The following is a 16,533-nucleotide window of genomic DNA, read 5'->3' on the forward strand; positions in this document are numbered from 1 at the left end:
CCTCCTCCCATATCTGCTCCAAGATTATACACATTGGCAGGTGTATTGTTTTTTTTTTTTTTTTCTTGGGAGGGGGGGGGGGGGGGGGTTGTTTGTTCTGGGTTTTTTTTTCTCCTTTCCCCCTCCTTTGTATATACTTATCTAGGTATATAAATGTGTATGTATAGACATAGATATATGATCGTTTATATAATGGTAATTATATTTTATGTAAAAAGGAGGGGGAGAGGAAGGAAGGGAAGGGGAAAAAAGGGAAAGAAAAAACTATGTCACTGTAAAAGAGATACTTTGTTGCCTGATTTGAATAAAAAAAAGGGAAAGAAATTGGACTAAACTCACTTGAACTCTGACTTTGTCTGCACTTAGAACTATCACAAGACATTAAAACAAAACATCGGGCATTGATGACATCACAGGAATCTAACATTCTAATCTATGCAAACTGTCTCCATGGCTACATAATATCAAATTAAATCATAGCAAAGGAGTAAAAAGCAGGATCAGTCTTAGGGTGTATGTTACATGTTTGCCAGTTTGGATGAGTGAGTGCAATACTTCATCGGCCTGTGTTGTAGCAACCTGTTGAACCTGCTGAGAAACTTTTCTTTGTCCACTCTGCCCCAAACTTCACATGCTCCATAAAAGTCGAGGCCTAGAGACCTCTGCATAGTTATTAGCATTAGGTTATCAGTATCATCTGATATATATGACATTTACAGTACAGTACTCACACATGACATAGGAGGAATAAATATGAACTTTTTGACATAAATTTGATCATATGAAATTGGATTTTTTTAAAATATGAAACTTTTTCCTTCCGTCATGCGTCAGAAATATAATATATTAAGTTTTGAACATTTTAAAACATTTAAGTTTGCTCGTTGTATTTATAAGATCCTACATGGACGTGCTCCACAATCATTGGTCAGTCATGTTAAAATCCATTATCAGTGGAAAACAAACCTGATCCTCTACTAGAGGCGATTGTGCAATACCTTTTAGACATAACACTCAGCAAACAGTTATTATCAGTTAAAGTCAGTGAGATTTGGAGTGATACATGACACATGACGGAATAAGACACGCAGACTTAGCATGACGAACCGACGAGGAACACGTACACTGTGAATACATACAGAGGGAAAAGAGGACTAGAGATGAGACATGGACATAACTAAGCACAAACAGAACATGATGGCTGGGGGGAAAACACACGTGACAGAAGGAATGGGTCACAAGGGCAAAACATGTAAACGAGAGGAGGAGACGGGAGAAAAAGACATTACTGAAATACATGAAGGGCCAGGGCTGGGGCAGCCAACCAGTCACAGACAAACAGCCACATTTTTTACTGTGTCACCGCAAAGAGCCACATCATACACCTGGGCACACATGAACATCACCCATCCCTTCCTCTGTCCTGCGTTCAGTTTAGGGTATCAAACTCAGGACCCTAACCCCATCAGGCCGGGGTCTTTGTGTGGAGTCTGCATGTTCTCTCCAGCTTCCTCACACAGTCTAACGACATGCAGTCAGTGGGGGTCTTCTCGCCCCGTTCACATTCACACAGAGATGCATTGAAGATCACCTTGTGGTTAGTGCCTTCTATTCGATGTACAGACTGAATAATAACACCTTCTAATTAGTTCTGTCTCCTATTGGTGCTCTTCTACGAGTAATCAGTGCTTGATGGCTTACTAAGCTTAACTTTTTTTACAACATTGATAACAAACACACACAAAACAACAACAACATATATTATCTAAAAAAAAATTGATTGGACCACATTTTGATGTTCATCCTACATGTTTATTGGGATTGTCTAATGTCTGCGACGGTATCTTCTCCCACGTCTGCGGACACCCGAGGCCTTGTGGGCTCTCCTGAGTCTGCGAACGGGGCGAGAAGCACGTTTGCGTCTATAGCTGCGTCGTGGCATCGTCCAAAACGGCGGTACCTGCTCCACGTCACGGGTTCTATTTATGGACTCACCTGGCAACTTTAGTGATGTCACTGCTGATGTTGTCACTGTTGGTGTGACCTCATGACTCATTCATGCCATCTGAACTGTGGTGTAATTATGAGGTCACAGGGGGACGTGAATTTATTCACAAAGTTGAAAGAGAGTTTGGGTCATAACTCAAAGACACAATGATGCAGTCAAATCATTGGAATTAAATATCTGTAAATTACACGATTTAGAGGGGTCTGACATCACATCCAGTCTCTCTGCTGTGATGTCAAATATCAACGCCCAAACCACACGACCGACAAATAACACAGAACACGCAGCCAGTGACGCACCAAACACACACCACGTTTAGTGACCAATAAATCAAGCGCCACAGGTGGTGTAAATGACAGCTCAGGGATGTGTAATGATGTTGACTTTTTCTGTTCTTGTTCCTTTTTACCAAGCCGGGTTTGTTGGTCCTTGTTTCCCTCTCCTGCTGAGTTCCTCCTGACGGAGTTCATAAGCCAGTCAAAGATCTGCACGTCACAATGGACTGAGATGTCAACTTCCTCCCACCAAAAAAAGAAAAAAGTAAAGTCGTCATGCAGCAGGAGAACAAAAAGTCATACTACAGCTACTGCACCCCTCTAATTTATTAGATTCTTTCAATCATGTGTTTCATAGGGGCCTCGGAGCACTTCTGCACACTAAATGAGCTGTGCTGGAACTTACACCATCACGTAACCCATAAAGGAAATCTCTTATTCATAAAAAGAAACAAATGTTTGCTTTGATTCCTCCTTGAGAAACTGAATGTCACGGTCCTGGGTCGCTGGCTCAGTGTTTTCTGTTTTGTTTTATTAATCTTTGATTTCTTGATGTGTCTTTGTTAGTTCTTAGGTTTTGGTTCTGTGTCCCCGCTGTTCTGTGTTGGTACTGTGCCTCTACATAAATAGCATCATAATTTCATATTTTGTCAGCACTTCCTAGCAGTATGTAACTACACAATAAATGTCAGGGTTTGCGTGTTGAGATATGAATGGAGGACCCAAGATGCAGGCACTGCTGATGTGAGTGAGCTTTATTTATGGAGAGTGACATACAAACAAAGGCGAGGGAGGCGAGAAACAAAACTAGGAAAACCTAAACTGGGAAAGCTGAGAACCAAATAAGAAACCTGGACACGAGGGAATGGAGTTAAAACACGATGACAAGCAGGAAAAACAGCATGGAGGAACACAGACGGACCAGTAACGCACACAAGAGGACGAATGCTATAAATTAGTGATGGCCCGCTTGAAGCTGACGCTCCGGCGCGTGTGTCAAAAAAACCAACACACCGCTTCAGAAGCACTCTGTCGATGCTCGATTCGTTTGGCCACAGTCACGTGATCAGTGACGTCCAATTGTGAATTGTGAATTCCACTCTGCAGAGTGGGCAATCATAATGAAGCAGTTCAGTTTTTTTGTAGATTCAAGCTGCTCTTCATATTTTTGACCAGCAGATGTCACCACAGAGGACTGTGTTAAAAAGCTTCCAGTAATGAATCGTTTTTAAACACAAGCTTCAGAAAGCTTTGTTTGGCCATCACTACTATAAATACACACAGAGGGAAACGAGGAAACACAGGAGGGGGACACAGCTGAGCCTAATGAATCTGACGAGACGGGTCATTCATGTACTGTACATGATGCGGGTAGATGCTGTACGTTTATGGGCTGCAGGAGAGACACAGATTTGTGCAGCTGAGGTTGTTTGGGGTGCCTGCGTGTTCGCCTGCTGGGCCTGAGCGAGCCTCTCCACATCTGTGGCCCGGCGGTCTCTTCTCTTGCTGAGGATCTTAACGTAGTTTGCTGGGACGAGCCGGTGGTCTCACCGTCCACGCTGGCCAGGAACCAGCCACGCACACGGGGCTGTAGCTCTAAACACGAGGGAGATAGTTGTAAACATGGGGCACGCTCAAACAAAAGAAGAGCCCTCATCTGTTATTTCTAAGATAAGGAAAACAAAAACAGAAGGTTTTGGGTCAAAGCACTCAGAATCAAATGTCCCGCAGCCAGTAAAAAGCTCATCACCTTTAGGAGCGAGGTTGAGCATCTCTCCAGCTTGCATAGAAAGCTCCTCCTGAGAAGCAGCTGTAAAGTCATATTCTCCTCTGGCCACCACGTGGTCGTCCTCCTCGCTCGCCCAGTTAGTGTCTAAACCAAGCAAGGAAACTGAATGAAAGACATTCATCATTTTAACTGGTCTGAACCAAAAACAAGTCCTTCTGCTTTTCCTTACACTTGTAAAGTAACTAATGGCATATGGAGCTATGGTACCCAATTTATTTGCCACTGAGTTACACAAAGGCACATATGATGTCATACAAGCAGACTCATCTTTACACGTGTACTGCAGCCCTGAACATTACCAGCTTCAGATTCTATTATCAAACTTTGCAACAGCAGCCTTAATTACTTTGAACTCAAAACAATTAGCACCTGCAGCCACTGTCCTGTGTTGAGTACACCTCTCAAAACAACTAAATGTACTCATATGAATATGTGAGTGCTTGCTGTTCCATCTCTTCAGCCTGCTGCACAAACCTGCTGGGGGGACGTCCTCAAGGTGAGGTGTGTGTCTGTATCCTCCCAGGCTGTAGCCGCCACCGTAGCTGTAGCTGTAAGGCCTGTAGCCACCACAGATGGAGCTCCCATAGGGGCTGTAAGAGGGGAGAAGGAGCTGCTGGATGGACAGTAGGACTGCTGGACCTTATGAGGGGGCACCAGGGGCGCCATCCTGGGCAGGACAGAAGGGCTAGCAGGGGTAGAGGAGCCTGTAGCTAATCCTAAATCTGTAGATGTGTTTGGTGACAACATAAAGATAGAATATCAGTAAAATCCACCCATAATTCATTGCAACATTAACTGAGCAAAGCATTAGTTCAGAAACGTCATGGAGTCGAGCTAAACCACAAACTGAATGAACAGCTCATAGAGTGGCTCTCTTCCACAGCGTGTCCTTTGTCCTTTCTCCCTCCCCTCAACCCCAACCAGTCCTCAGAGGCTGCCCCTCCCTATACCTGCTTCTACTGGAAGTTTCTTCCAGTTAAAATGGTGTTTTTCCTTCCCACAGTCACCAAGTGCTCGCTCAAAGGGCTTGTTTTGATCATTTAGTTTCCTCTGTATTACAATAGGGCCTCCACCTTGCAGTATAAAGTGTCTTGAGGTGACTGTTGTTGTGATTAACGCTATATAAATAAACTGAAATTGAATTGAGTCAACTTTTCCTCCTGCCTCATCTCCAGCTCTGCTACTCTTCATCTGTACAGACGGTGGAAACACACAATAAATTCACCATCAACCAGCAGCTAGCGGCAACTTTTAGCATGGGATGTTTTCTCACATGAGCTGACGTTATGAACCAGTCAACACACCTTAAATATCCTTAAATATCATTATCACAGCTCTGATTGTTCAGCTTCTCCAATCTGATGACCATATTCTCTTAACCTTAAAAAGATATGTTGATATGTCCAAAAAAGATAAAGATGTGTCAGATTTAATTCCATTTCCTCACTTAAAGTGGAAAAAAGTGTCAGGGTGGGGGGACTGATTGAACTGTGATTGTGGAATTTGCCTCACACAGGTGCGTTCACTGTTGCTTGTTTGAGAATACTGCTGTATATATACAAATGCTGACTGCATAAACAAACTGTTGTACAGATATTTTTAGAATGATCTGAATATATTAAGAAAAAGACAATAAAAAACAATGACTTGCAGCATCAAGCGGAGGACTTTAATCTTCTCTTGTTTACGAGTTTGGGGACAGGTGAGCAGAGGACTGACAGATGAAAAACACGAGCTTTCTCTAAGGGTGTTGCCTCTCCCTTAAAGACAGGCTGAGGAGTTCAGTTACTCAAAAGGGGCTCAGAGTAGAGCTGCTATTCCTACACGTTGAAGAGAGGCTGATGAGAAAAGGAGAAAGAGGCCCAGGGCAGACCTAGGACACTCTGGAGAGGCTATATCTCTCAGCTGGCCTGAGGATGTCTTGGTGTTATCCCAGAAGAAGTGGAGGAGGTGGCTGGGGAGAGGGAGATGTGGGCTTCTCTGCTTAGGCTGCTGCCCGGGTAAACCAGTCCTTGATAAGCAGAAGAAAATGGATGGATAACAATAATAAGCAGAAGAAGCTAAAAGACACAAATTTAAAATAAAACATTATTAGTTATTAATTGAAAGATATAATTATTCAGCTATATAATAACTCAGCTTATAAATATATATGTAGGCATTTTTTGGAAGGAAATTATCGGGCAAAGGAACTGAGTTTGTTGGCAAACAGCAGCTACATTTTCTTCTGAACTGACAGTTAGCAAGTACAGAACAAACAGAAATGCAATGAAAATATTTCTGCGGCTTTTATTAATTTCACTTATTAACCAGAACTGCACAAAACAAACAAAAATGCTCAATTAACAGAAGAGAGAGAAATCTAGCGAGACACACTGACTAGGACACGGCCTCAGAGGACCAAACTAGCAGTCAGCCACTTGTACGGCTGTGCAGATAAATAATTAGTTGCTTTTGTATTCCTGGGACTTCTGATCCTCTCCAAATACACAGGGAAGTACCTGATGCAGCTAGTTTTGGGTACTACCATCACCAAGCATTTAAAAAATCTATTAGAGGATAATAAAGTGTTTTCACCAACCAGAAGAAAAACATATTTTAGCGTATAAAATAGCAGTCTCTTCCAAACAAGTCCTTTAGCATGCTGATGTTAAAAAAGATCATGTAGAGTAAGACAGGCATAGAGAACAGCACTGATTGGGAGAGGCTTTGAACAGATGACATACTCAGATCAATTCAACATATAAGACTTTAACAATGCACAAGCATCTATCAAAAACCTATTTAATCTATCATCTGTGATATTATTATATACAATTATAATGTATTGTTCATCTCCCTTAAATAAACAGGCAGCCTTAAGGTATGAAATATTCATTTGTCTACTGTTTCAGTGGCTGATAGTGCCCCACAGGCCTCAATGTGAGTTTGAAGCCATTATAATCTTCAAGTTGTTTAACGATAAACAGATTTTGAATGAAAGCCACGGAACTTCGGTAGCACAAAAAAGTCTATATTCTTTGTGTCCATATGGATCAGTCATATTACCATTATTTCCCCCTAAGGTTGCCAAAAGCACCAAGTTAATACTTGAAAAAAACTGCAGCAATACACCAAAATAGAATCAATATTCTGTTTACTTGGTGACAACAATGCTTTTAGCCTTCAATCAGAAAGCTTGAGTTGGCTAGTTAAGCATCGGGCTAACGTTTAAAGCTTTCACTTTGGGGAAGTAACTCGCATTACTGCTACTGCTGTGTAATCTTGGTTAAATTCACAGCATATTCCAGAAATTACCCTGCAATAACTAACTGTTAGAATAGCGGCACCGTATTGCATCACACTGAGTGCATTTCAATCATTTATCCCGCGAGTTTGCTAGCTAGCAAAATAATAAAAACGATTTTAAAAATTAGCATGTGTAACGTCCACACTGAAGAAAATGATTTACTAGGACTTACGCAAACTCCTCCACAGTGAAAACGTACAAATCCTTCTTGCAGACTCCTTCTTGTATTTTTCGTTTTCCAGCAAACACTCATTAAAACGGCCTCCAGGCACGTTAGTGCGCTCACCCCCGACTGTTCGGGGAGGGGGGGTCACACATTGAAACAGACTGACGTGCAGAGGTACAAGGCAGCCCAGGCAGAGAAATGTTGCTTTTAGACTTTGCCATTTTATTTCTCTATCTGATAAGAAAACTATTCAGTCAGATAGTTATTTGTGGTGAATGAAATACAGTTTCAAGACGTTTTAAGCACCAAATCCGAAATAGAAGCACTACAATATATCCAAGATTTTTCAAGGATTTCAAGCACCCGTACGAAACCTGCATATGCAGTTGATGATTGTTAAAATAAAATAGAACATTTTCATCAATTTCTTGTTTGCTTCGGAATCTACGACATGGCTATATACAGAAAAGCTCGACATGTTATGCAAAAGAAAAAAAATACACGAACAAAAATTCTCGTAATTGTCATTTTCGTAATTTCAAAATTCTCCAAAACTAACATTTTCTTTGATTGACTCATATTAAATTGCCTACGGTCAAATTTAGTGTGAACAATATTACACAAACAAACATGTGTGTGTGCGCCTGCGCATACATTAGAATCACTTTGATCCCTTGTGACGCGGTAGCTTTGCTTCGATCCTTCATGACGTGGTAGCTTTGCTTTGATCCCAAAACCCATAATACGAGCACTCACCCATTATACTTTATGGCATAACGGACGTTGACCTGACACCAACCCAAACCCTTTCCAGATGTTTTCAGAGCATTTTACAAAAGAAACCAAAACAAGTTCAGTTTTGTTTCTAACCAATTCACAGAGCAAACAGACAGATCGTGGCTATTAAAGTCAACAAGAGCGACCCTGAAATTCTGCAACAGGCAAAACTGACCAAAGAACAATTTCAATACGAGACAGATTATCAATCCAAGGAACATGGATATATAAAACCTAAGCGTTTCAATGACCTCGAACAACTACTGAAGGTTAGGCGAGCACCTGAAAATGGTCAACCATTATTTGTTAGTCTAATCAAACAGATGTTGGCCATGTTTCTGAGGTCGGTTTTCTCCTTTTTTATGTTGTTCTTTCAGTTTTTCTCCTGAGATGAGGTATGAAGTGTCTGTGGTGCAGCTGATCTGGTCTGTCTCGAGACAGTCCAGGCTGCACTCACCTGCAACAGGTGGAGACTCACCAGAACATTCAGACCTCACAAATTGTGTCTTTCTCAACTCTTCTATAAAGGGTTTCTCTCAGGAGGGGAAGGCAGTGAGGCCTGGAGGAGGTCCACCCCATCACGAGGGCTGGCTAGGCTTTCGCAGCCTGTGTGAGTGTATGTGTCTGCACGACCGTGTTTATTGTTTTATATATTTCAAAAAGACGCATGTCCTCACATCTGCAGTTTCTTTGGTGGATCTGGTCTCGTCTGTCTTGAGACAGTCCAGGTTGCATCCACCTGTAACAGGTGGAGACTCACCAGTACATTATGAACTCTGAATGTGTGTGCAGTGTGCGCAAAAGTTTCCATGTTCGGATTTCTTTGGGGGAGTTTATCTCTGGATGTGTGTAAATGTATGTGCATTCATATGTGCCTGCATGGAGATCTGAGGTTGGCTGGTAGGATGGACCTCTGCGCATAATCACATGTGTGTGCAAGCATTTCCGTGTTTGGATTTCTTTGGGGCGGTCCATTAATGTAAAGAGCGGTGAGGCGGCCCGCTCCCGGTTTTTCCTGCTTTCTTTCCCGCACCTGGATGGCGTCTCAACCTCCTCATGAGGGCTGGCTAGTTTTTGGGAGTTTGTGTATGTGTCTGTACAACTGTGCTTATTGTTTTGTGTATTCCAAACTAACAGGATTATGACATCACATATATTTAGAGTCTTACCACCAATTTGATCCTTTGATCCTTGAATCCATAAATAGGGGTGAGAAGCGATGACTTTTAGTCCATTAATCACAGCATTTATGTTCGCAGAATTGAAACGTTCGCCAGAGAAGTATTTTGAAACATCTGGATCCTTTTCGGAGTAACTGTTTACAGATTCCAACATGTCTCAGAGAAAACAACCCTACAGATTTTTAAGGTAAGTTTTCTTTCTTTTTTCTTTTTTTCTGTTGTTCACTAAAAGAAAACGGACTCACACAGGCTCACCTCTACATGGCTGCCGTCTCCTCTAACCCTGCATGTTTCTAATGCAAGTTTTCTCCTTGTTTATGTTGTTCTTTTAGTTTTTGTCCTGAAATGAGGTTTGAAGTGTTTGTGGTGCACCTGGTCTGGTCTGTCTTGAGACAGTCCAGGCAGCACCCACCTGTAACAGGTGGAGACTCACCAGGACATTCAGATCTCACAAGTTTTGTGTTTCTCAACTCTTCTGTTGAGTGTTTCTCTGAGAAGAGGAGTGCAGTGAGGCCTGGTGGAGGTCCACCGATATAAAGGGTGGCCATGTGTGTGTATCTGTTAATGTCTGGATGTGTGCAGACTTATGTGCCTTAGTTTGTGTATGCGTGGAGATCTGAGGTTGGCTGGTAGGGTGGACCTCTGCACATAATGACAACTGTGTGCAAACATTTCCGTTATTGGATTTCTAGGAATTTGGTTTCTTTGGGGGACAACTGCTTAGTGCGTGTCAGAGTATGTCAACTGCTCAGCGCGTGTGAGAGTATGTCAACTGCTCAGTGCGTTTGAGACTATGTCAACTGCTCAATGCATGTGAGAGTATGACAACTGCTTAATGCGTGTCAGAGTATGTCAACTGCTCAATGCGTGTGAGAGTATGTCAACTGCTCAATGCGTGTCAGAGTATGTCAACTGCTCAGCGCGTGTGAGAGTATGTCAACTGCTCAATGCATGTGAGAGTATGACAACTGCTTAATGCGTATCAGAGTTTGTCAACTGCTCAGTGCGTGTGAGAGTATGACAACTGCTCAGTGCGTGTCAGAGTATGACAACTGCTCAGTGCGTTTGAGAGTATGACAACTGCTCAGTGCATTTGAGAGTATGACAACTGCTCAGTGCGTTTGAGAGTATGACAACTGCTCAGTGCGTGTCAGAGTATGTCAACTGCTCAGTGCGTGTGAGAGTATGTCAACTGCTCAGCGCGTGTCAGAGTATGACAACTGCTCAATGCGTGTCAGAGTATGTCAACTGCTCAGTGCGTGTCAGAGTATGACAACTGCTCAATGCGTGTCAGAGTATGTCAACTGCTCAGTGCGTGTCAGAGTATGTCAACTGCTCAGTGCGTGTCAGAGTATGACAACTGCTCAATGCGTGTCAGAGTATGACAACTGCTCAGTGCGTGTGAGAGTATGACAACTGCTCAGTGCGTGTGAGAGTATGACAACTGCTCAGTGCGTGTGAGAGTATGACAACTGCTCAGTGCGTGTGAGAGTATGACAATTGCTTAATGCGTGTCAGAGTATGTCAACTGCTCAGTGCATGTGAGAGTATGACAATTGCTTAATGCGTGTCAGAGTATGTCAACTGCTCAGTGCATGTGAGAGTATGTCAACTGCTCAGTGCATGTGAGAGTATGACAACTGCTTAATGCGTGTCAGAGTATGTCAACTGCTCAGTGCGTGTGAGAGTATGACAATTGCTTAATGCGTGTCAGAGTATGTCAACTGCTCAGTGCATGTGAGAGTATGTCAACTGCTCAGTGCATGTGAGAGTATGACAACTGCTTAATGCGTGTCAGAGTATGACAACTGTTCAGTGCGTGTCCGAGTATGTCAACTGCTCAGTGCATGTGAGAGTATGTCAACTGCTCAGTGCATGTGAGAGTATGACAACTGCTCAATGCGTGTCAGAGTATGTCAACTGTTCAGTGCATGTGAGAGTATGTCAACTGTTCAGTGCATGTGAGAGTATGACAACTGCTTAATGCGTGTCAGAGTATGACAACTGTTCAGTGCGTGTCCGAGTATGTCAACTGCTCAGTGCATGTGAGAGTATGTCAACTGCTCAGTGCATGTGAGAGTATGTCAACTGCTCAGTGCGTGTGAGAGTATGTCAACTGCTCAGTACATGTGAGAGTATGTCAACTGCTCAGTGCATGTGAGAGTATGACAACTGTTCAGTGCGTGTCCGAGTATGTCAACTGCTTAGTGCGTGTGAGAGTATGTAAACTTGTTGCGGGGTCCTCTCCGAAACTTCTCCCGAACAAATGCAGGCGTAGTCAGGAAGCATTCAGTGTGGATAGTTTATTCTGCCGGCCTCCCAGGTGCACAAAAGATTTTTTACAAAAAAAATAGAAAACTGACTTAAGTCAACACAAAACAAACATCTATATAAAAAACACAGTCTGCATGTTACCCTCTCTGTAACATCTCACCGAAAAAACCCAGGTAGGCCCTGACAGCCTTCTTTTATACCCCATGGCCCCTCCCACTAGGCATAATCGTCATCTCTTTATTATTTCTTCTCCTCAGCTTATTTCCAGCTGTATTCCTACAATACATATATAAGTAAATACAGACATTTATGGCCAATTCCAGGCAGCCTACAGTGTTTCACAATAACCAAAAAAACAAACAAAAATAATGCAGTTCACGTGACCTTTCAAGCGCGCCCGAACCCACTATTTGAACCCCGGAACACCATACCATCGGCTTGCATAACCACTCGTACAATCGGCAATCACAGCGAGTCTACGCGACCGACTTTATTAAAGGTAAGTGGGAAAAATATGTTGGCCACCCTCTGCGCCGCTCAAAATATACCTCTCACCCCTTTTTGTTTATCTGCCCGGTCGACGAAAAGACACGCAGCCACCGTAATTGTAGAAACTAATGGTGGTGGTGCGTGTATGCGCCCAGATCAGCTGTCTGTGGCCCGGGACGGTGTAACTCCGTTACATCATCCCCTTCCACCTGAAGGTTGGCGTTGTGCGGCAACCTGGAGAGATAATCTGCCACTACAGTGAGCTTGCCTGGTCTTTGACGGATGGTGAATCTGAACGGCTGCAGTGAAAGGTACCAGCGTGTCAGTCGGCTGTTATGGTCCTTCATGGAATGGATCCAGGTGAGCGCTCGGTGATCAGTTTCCAACTCAAACTCCCTTCCAAGTAAATAATTCCTGAGTTTCTCCAGTGCCCACTTAATGGCCAAGGCCTCCTTCTCCACAGTTGAGTAGTTGGTCTCTCGTGGCAGCAGCTTTTGGCTTAGGTATAGGACCGGAAGCTCTTCTCCAGGGTCCCCTTGGGCCAGCACTGCTCCCAGGCCGCTTTTGGAGGCATCCACCTGGACCAGAAATTTCTTCCTGAAGTCTGGGCTCCTGAGAACTGGGGTCGTACACAGGCAGGTTTTCAGCCTTTTGAAAGCTTGTTCACATTCCGCTGTCCATGTGACAGGATTCCGTTGGTCCTTGCTGGTCATAGCAGTAAGAGGGGCCGCAATAGTTGCAAACTGGGGCACAAATCTTTGGTACCAGCCAACCAGCCCCAGGAAGGGGCTGGTGCGAGGCCGAGGGCAGTTCTGGATAAAATCCACTTTATCCATCTGCGGGCGCACCACACCTCTGCCCACTTGGTAGCCAAGGTAGCGGGTCTCCTGCCGTGCCCACTCACATTTAGAGGGGTTGAGGGTCAACCCTGCCTTATGGATTCTTCCCAGGACTTCGGACAGGTGCTGCTGATGCTCTTCCCAGGTGTTGCTGAAGATCACTACATCATCCAGGTAGGCGGCACTATAGGGGTCACACCCCTGTAGTAATTTGTCCATCAGCCTTTGGAAGGTGGCCGGAGCCCCATGTAGCCCAAATGGCATCACCGTGAACTGGAACAGGCCGGCAGGTGTCCTGAAGGCGTTGTACGGTCGAGAAGACTCCTCCAGTGGCACTTGCCAGTAACCTTTGCACAGATCCAGGGTGGTGATGTACCTGGCCGCTCCAATCTTCTCCAGCAAACCCTCGATTCGAGGCATGGGGTAGGCATCAAACTCTGAAATGGAATTAAGCTTCCGGAAATCAATGCAGATGCGTAGGGAGCCATCTTTCTTGAAGATGATGACCACCGGGCTACACCACTCTGAGCAGGACGGCTCTATCACCCCAAGACCAGCATCTTCTCCTGTCGCAATTTATCCACTAAGTGTTGTGGAACCCGGTATGGACGTTGGGATGTCCATCCTTTAGGCATATCACATGTTCGACAAGGGTGGTCCTGCCGGGGTTAACTGAACACAGAGATGGAGTCTACCGAAGGATTTGGAGTAGCTCAGCAGCCTGCTGTGGGGTAAGATGAGTCAGCACCGGAGACATTGGATCGGCTCCCTGCTCGGGTTCTGTCTTCCCTTCTCTTGGCACTTCTCTTGCCATCAGAGCTTTCGCAGGGGCCTGGTGGGCACGCTCTTCCCATTCTTTCAGGAGATTCACATGGTAAGTCTGCTTCGGTTTCCTCTTTTCAGGAAGATGAATCTCATAGGTCACTGGCCCCATTCTGCGAAGAACCTTGTATGGCCCTTGCCATTTCGCCAGAAGTTTACTGTTGGCTGAGGGGAGAAGTAACAACACCTTTTGACCAGATTGAAATTCACGTTGCCGGGCCTATTGGTCATACCAGGTCTTCTGGCTTCGTTGAGCGTCTCGCAGGTTGACCTCGGCCTCTTCATGGTATCTCCCCAACCGATCTCTCATTTCCAGCACAAATTGCACCACTCCTTTATCATTTGGAGCAGAAGCAGGAGACTCCCGACCCTTCCGGAGGAGATCCAACGGCCCCTGCACATCCCAACCATAGAGTAGCTCGAATGGTGAGAAACCAGTGGAAGCCTGGGGAACTTCTCTGTACGCAAACAGCAGGAAGGGTAGCCACTGGTCCCAGTCTTTCCCAGTGTCTGACACAAACTTCTGCAGCATCCTCTTCAGAGTTTGGTTGAACCTCTCCACCAACCCATCTGTCTGTGGATGGTAGGGTGACGTCCTGATGGCAGAGATGCCTAGCTGGTTGTGGAAGAGCTGCATCAACCTAGAGGTAAAGTTAGTCCCTTGGTCGGTCAAAATCTCATCTGGTATCCCCACCCGGGAGAACAGCTGTACCAGTGCACGCAGAACATTGGGTGCCGTGAGCGCACGCAGAGGGAAAGCTTCTGGGAAACGAGTCGCATAATCACACACCACCAAAATGTACTGATGACAAGCTGTCACAAGCTGTTGGTGGTCACCGTCAACAGCATACAACACATTTTTGTCAACAATGAACTTCTCTTTCCCTCCCCATTTTCCAGTTTCCCCTTCAGTCACATTAGCAAACAAAACTTTCAACGTTTCATCCTCCCTTTGCAACAAAGGGATATTTTCTGGTACATCGCATTTCATGCTCTTTGTGTCCGGCCCCTTTGACCATAGCTGCTTCTCAAAGCGGCGTTGGCAGCGGGATTTTCTTGGCCCATTAGTGCCACCCTCACACAGACTACTGTCAAAGTCTGGCAAGGGTTGGCATCCAGCCTTCGCCTGGGCTCTAGTGACCACTGGGCCAGACACATTTAATTTAGCATTCCCCTTATCCCCCACATCAGTCTCTGTCCACTGTTCTTCTTTTTCTTGCAGCAAGTCTATGAGTACAGGCAAGTCCATCCCCAGAATAACCTCTACAGGCAAGTTCTTTACCACCCCAACTGACAACAGGTAGGGCTGTTCATTAATAGTCACTGTTACCTCCACTTTTGGGTATGGATGTTGATCACCATGCGCACATAAAACTTCTTCCTGTCTGCTATAGTCCACACTGTTCACTGGTACCAAACTATGCTTAATTAAAGACATAAAACTACCAGTGTCCAGCAAAGCAGTAGCCTGCTGACCATTGACCTTTACTTTTTTATAGCGTTGCACATCCACTGGCTGGACCCTTGTGGGCTCCATCTCCAGCCGGGGTGCATAGCAGGCACCAGTGACTTTAGCCTTCCGGATAGGGCATACCGAGGCTTTATGACCTGGCTGCTGGCAATAATAACAAAGACAGTCCTTACCCGCTGCTCGTAAGTTTGATGCCTTGGGGTTTTCTGGTGGCTTTGGGTTGCTCTCCCTCTTCAGAAGACCCGATGATGGGAGTGGTGGTCGCTGTGGCGTCCCAGATGAGCATGCAGGTGGTGCTCCTTTACGCGCATTGAAGTACTGTGACACCAGCTTAGCAGCAGTCAGTCCATCTGCTGGCTCATGCTCCCTCACCCTGGTCCTCACCTCCCCTGGAAGTACCCGGATTAACTGCTCCAAGATGATAGCTTCTCCCATCTCTTCTTTAATATGCTGCTCTGGTCGGATCCAGCGCCGATAGAGGCCCTTCAGGCGATAATAGGTCTCAGTGGGGCTCTCACCAGGTGGAACTGTATTGGACCTTAACTTCTGCCGATACGTCTCAGAGGAAATGTCAAATTTGGTTAGCAACGCAGCTTTTAAATCTTCATAACGATTGGCTCTTTCTTCATCCATTGCAGTGTAGGCCTCCAACGCCTTCCCCGATAGCAGTGGAACCAGACGACCGGCTCATTCACTCTCTGGCCATTTCCAGGTTTTGGCAACTCGCTCAAAACTCCACAAATAGTTCTCAATGTCTTCCCCCATCTGAAAGGGTGGAATTTTCGGCCCAGCAGATCGCATCCACTTTGAGACTGACTGGATGAGGCTGTTGGTCACTGCTTTTGACTGAAGAGAGGGAACCTCCTCTGGGGGATCCCGGTATCCTCTTTGGTGTGCAGGTGTAGGCAGTACCATTCTGGGGCTGCTTGCTGTTGCGGTGCTTGGCGTGGCCGTTGCTGCTGTGGTGCTTGCTCCGGCTGGTGCTTGGGCTGGGCTTTCCTGACCAGCAAAATCTGAATGCAGCTGAGCGTTGGGAGGGGAAACAGTCCTCAGCCCCCTGAGTTCTGCCAACAAAACCTCCTCTCTCCTTTGCTGTCCCGCCAGGAAGTCCCTCATCATCGCATTTCAGCTCTCCGTTTGGGTCACGTGCTGA

The 16,533-nt window shown here is 45.2% G+C and overlaps 1 protein-coding gene across 1 annotated transcript; it reads right to left on the bottom strand.

The window, feature by feature from the left end:
• Positions 1-14,129: 14,129 nt before the first annotated feature.
• Positions 14,130-16,013, bottom strand: LOC148094642 (SCAN domain-containing protein 3-like). The gene is made up of 2 exons (XM_087837463.1): positions 14,889-16,013; positions 14,130-14,732 (listed from the first exon to the last, which is right to left on the bottom strand). The coding sequence occupies exons 1-2, from the start codon at positions 16,011-16,013 to the stop codon at positions 14,130-14,132; spliced, it is 1,728 nt and encodes a 575-aa protein (XP_087693589.1).
• Between the last annotated feature and the right edge of the window lie 520 nt (positions 16,014-16,533).

Source organism: Neolamprologus brichardi, unplaced genomic scaffold (assembly GCF_056152115.1).
Source record: "Neolamprologus brichardi isolate AB-2024 unplaced genomic scaffold, ASM5615211v1 NODE_ptg000033l+_length_6344489_cov_1, whole genome shotgun sequence".
NCBI lineage: Eukaryota > Metazoa > Chordata > Actinopteri > Cichliformes > Cichlidae > Neolamprologus > Neolamprologus brichardi.

Bases quoted from the DNA above. Each gene is read 5' to 3' on its own strand.
- LOC148094642 (XM_087837463.1), bottom strand. From the start codon at position 16,013: ATGGATGAAGAAAGAGCCAATCGTTATGAAGATTTAAAAGCTGCGTTG. The intron at 14,733-14,888 runs GTACCAGAAAAT...GACCACCAACAG, and splicing joins CAAAGAGCATGAAATGCGAT to CTTGTGACAGCTTGTCATCA.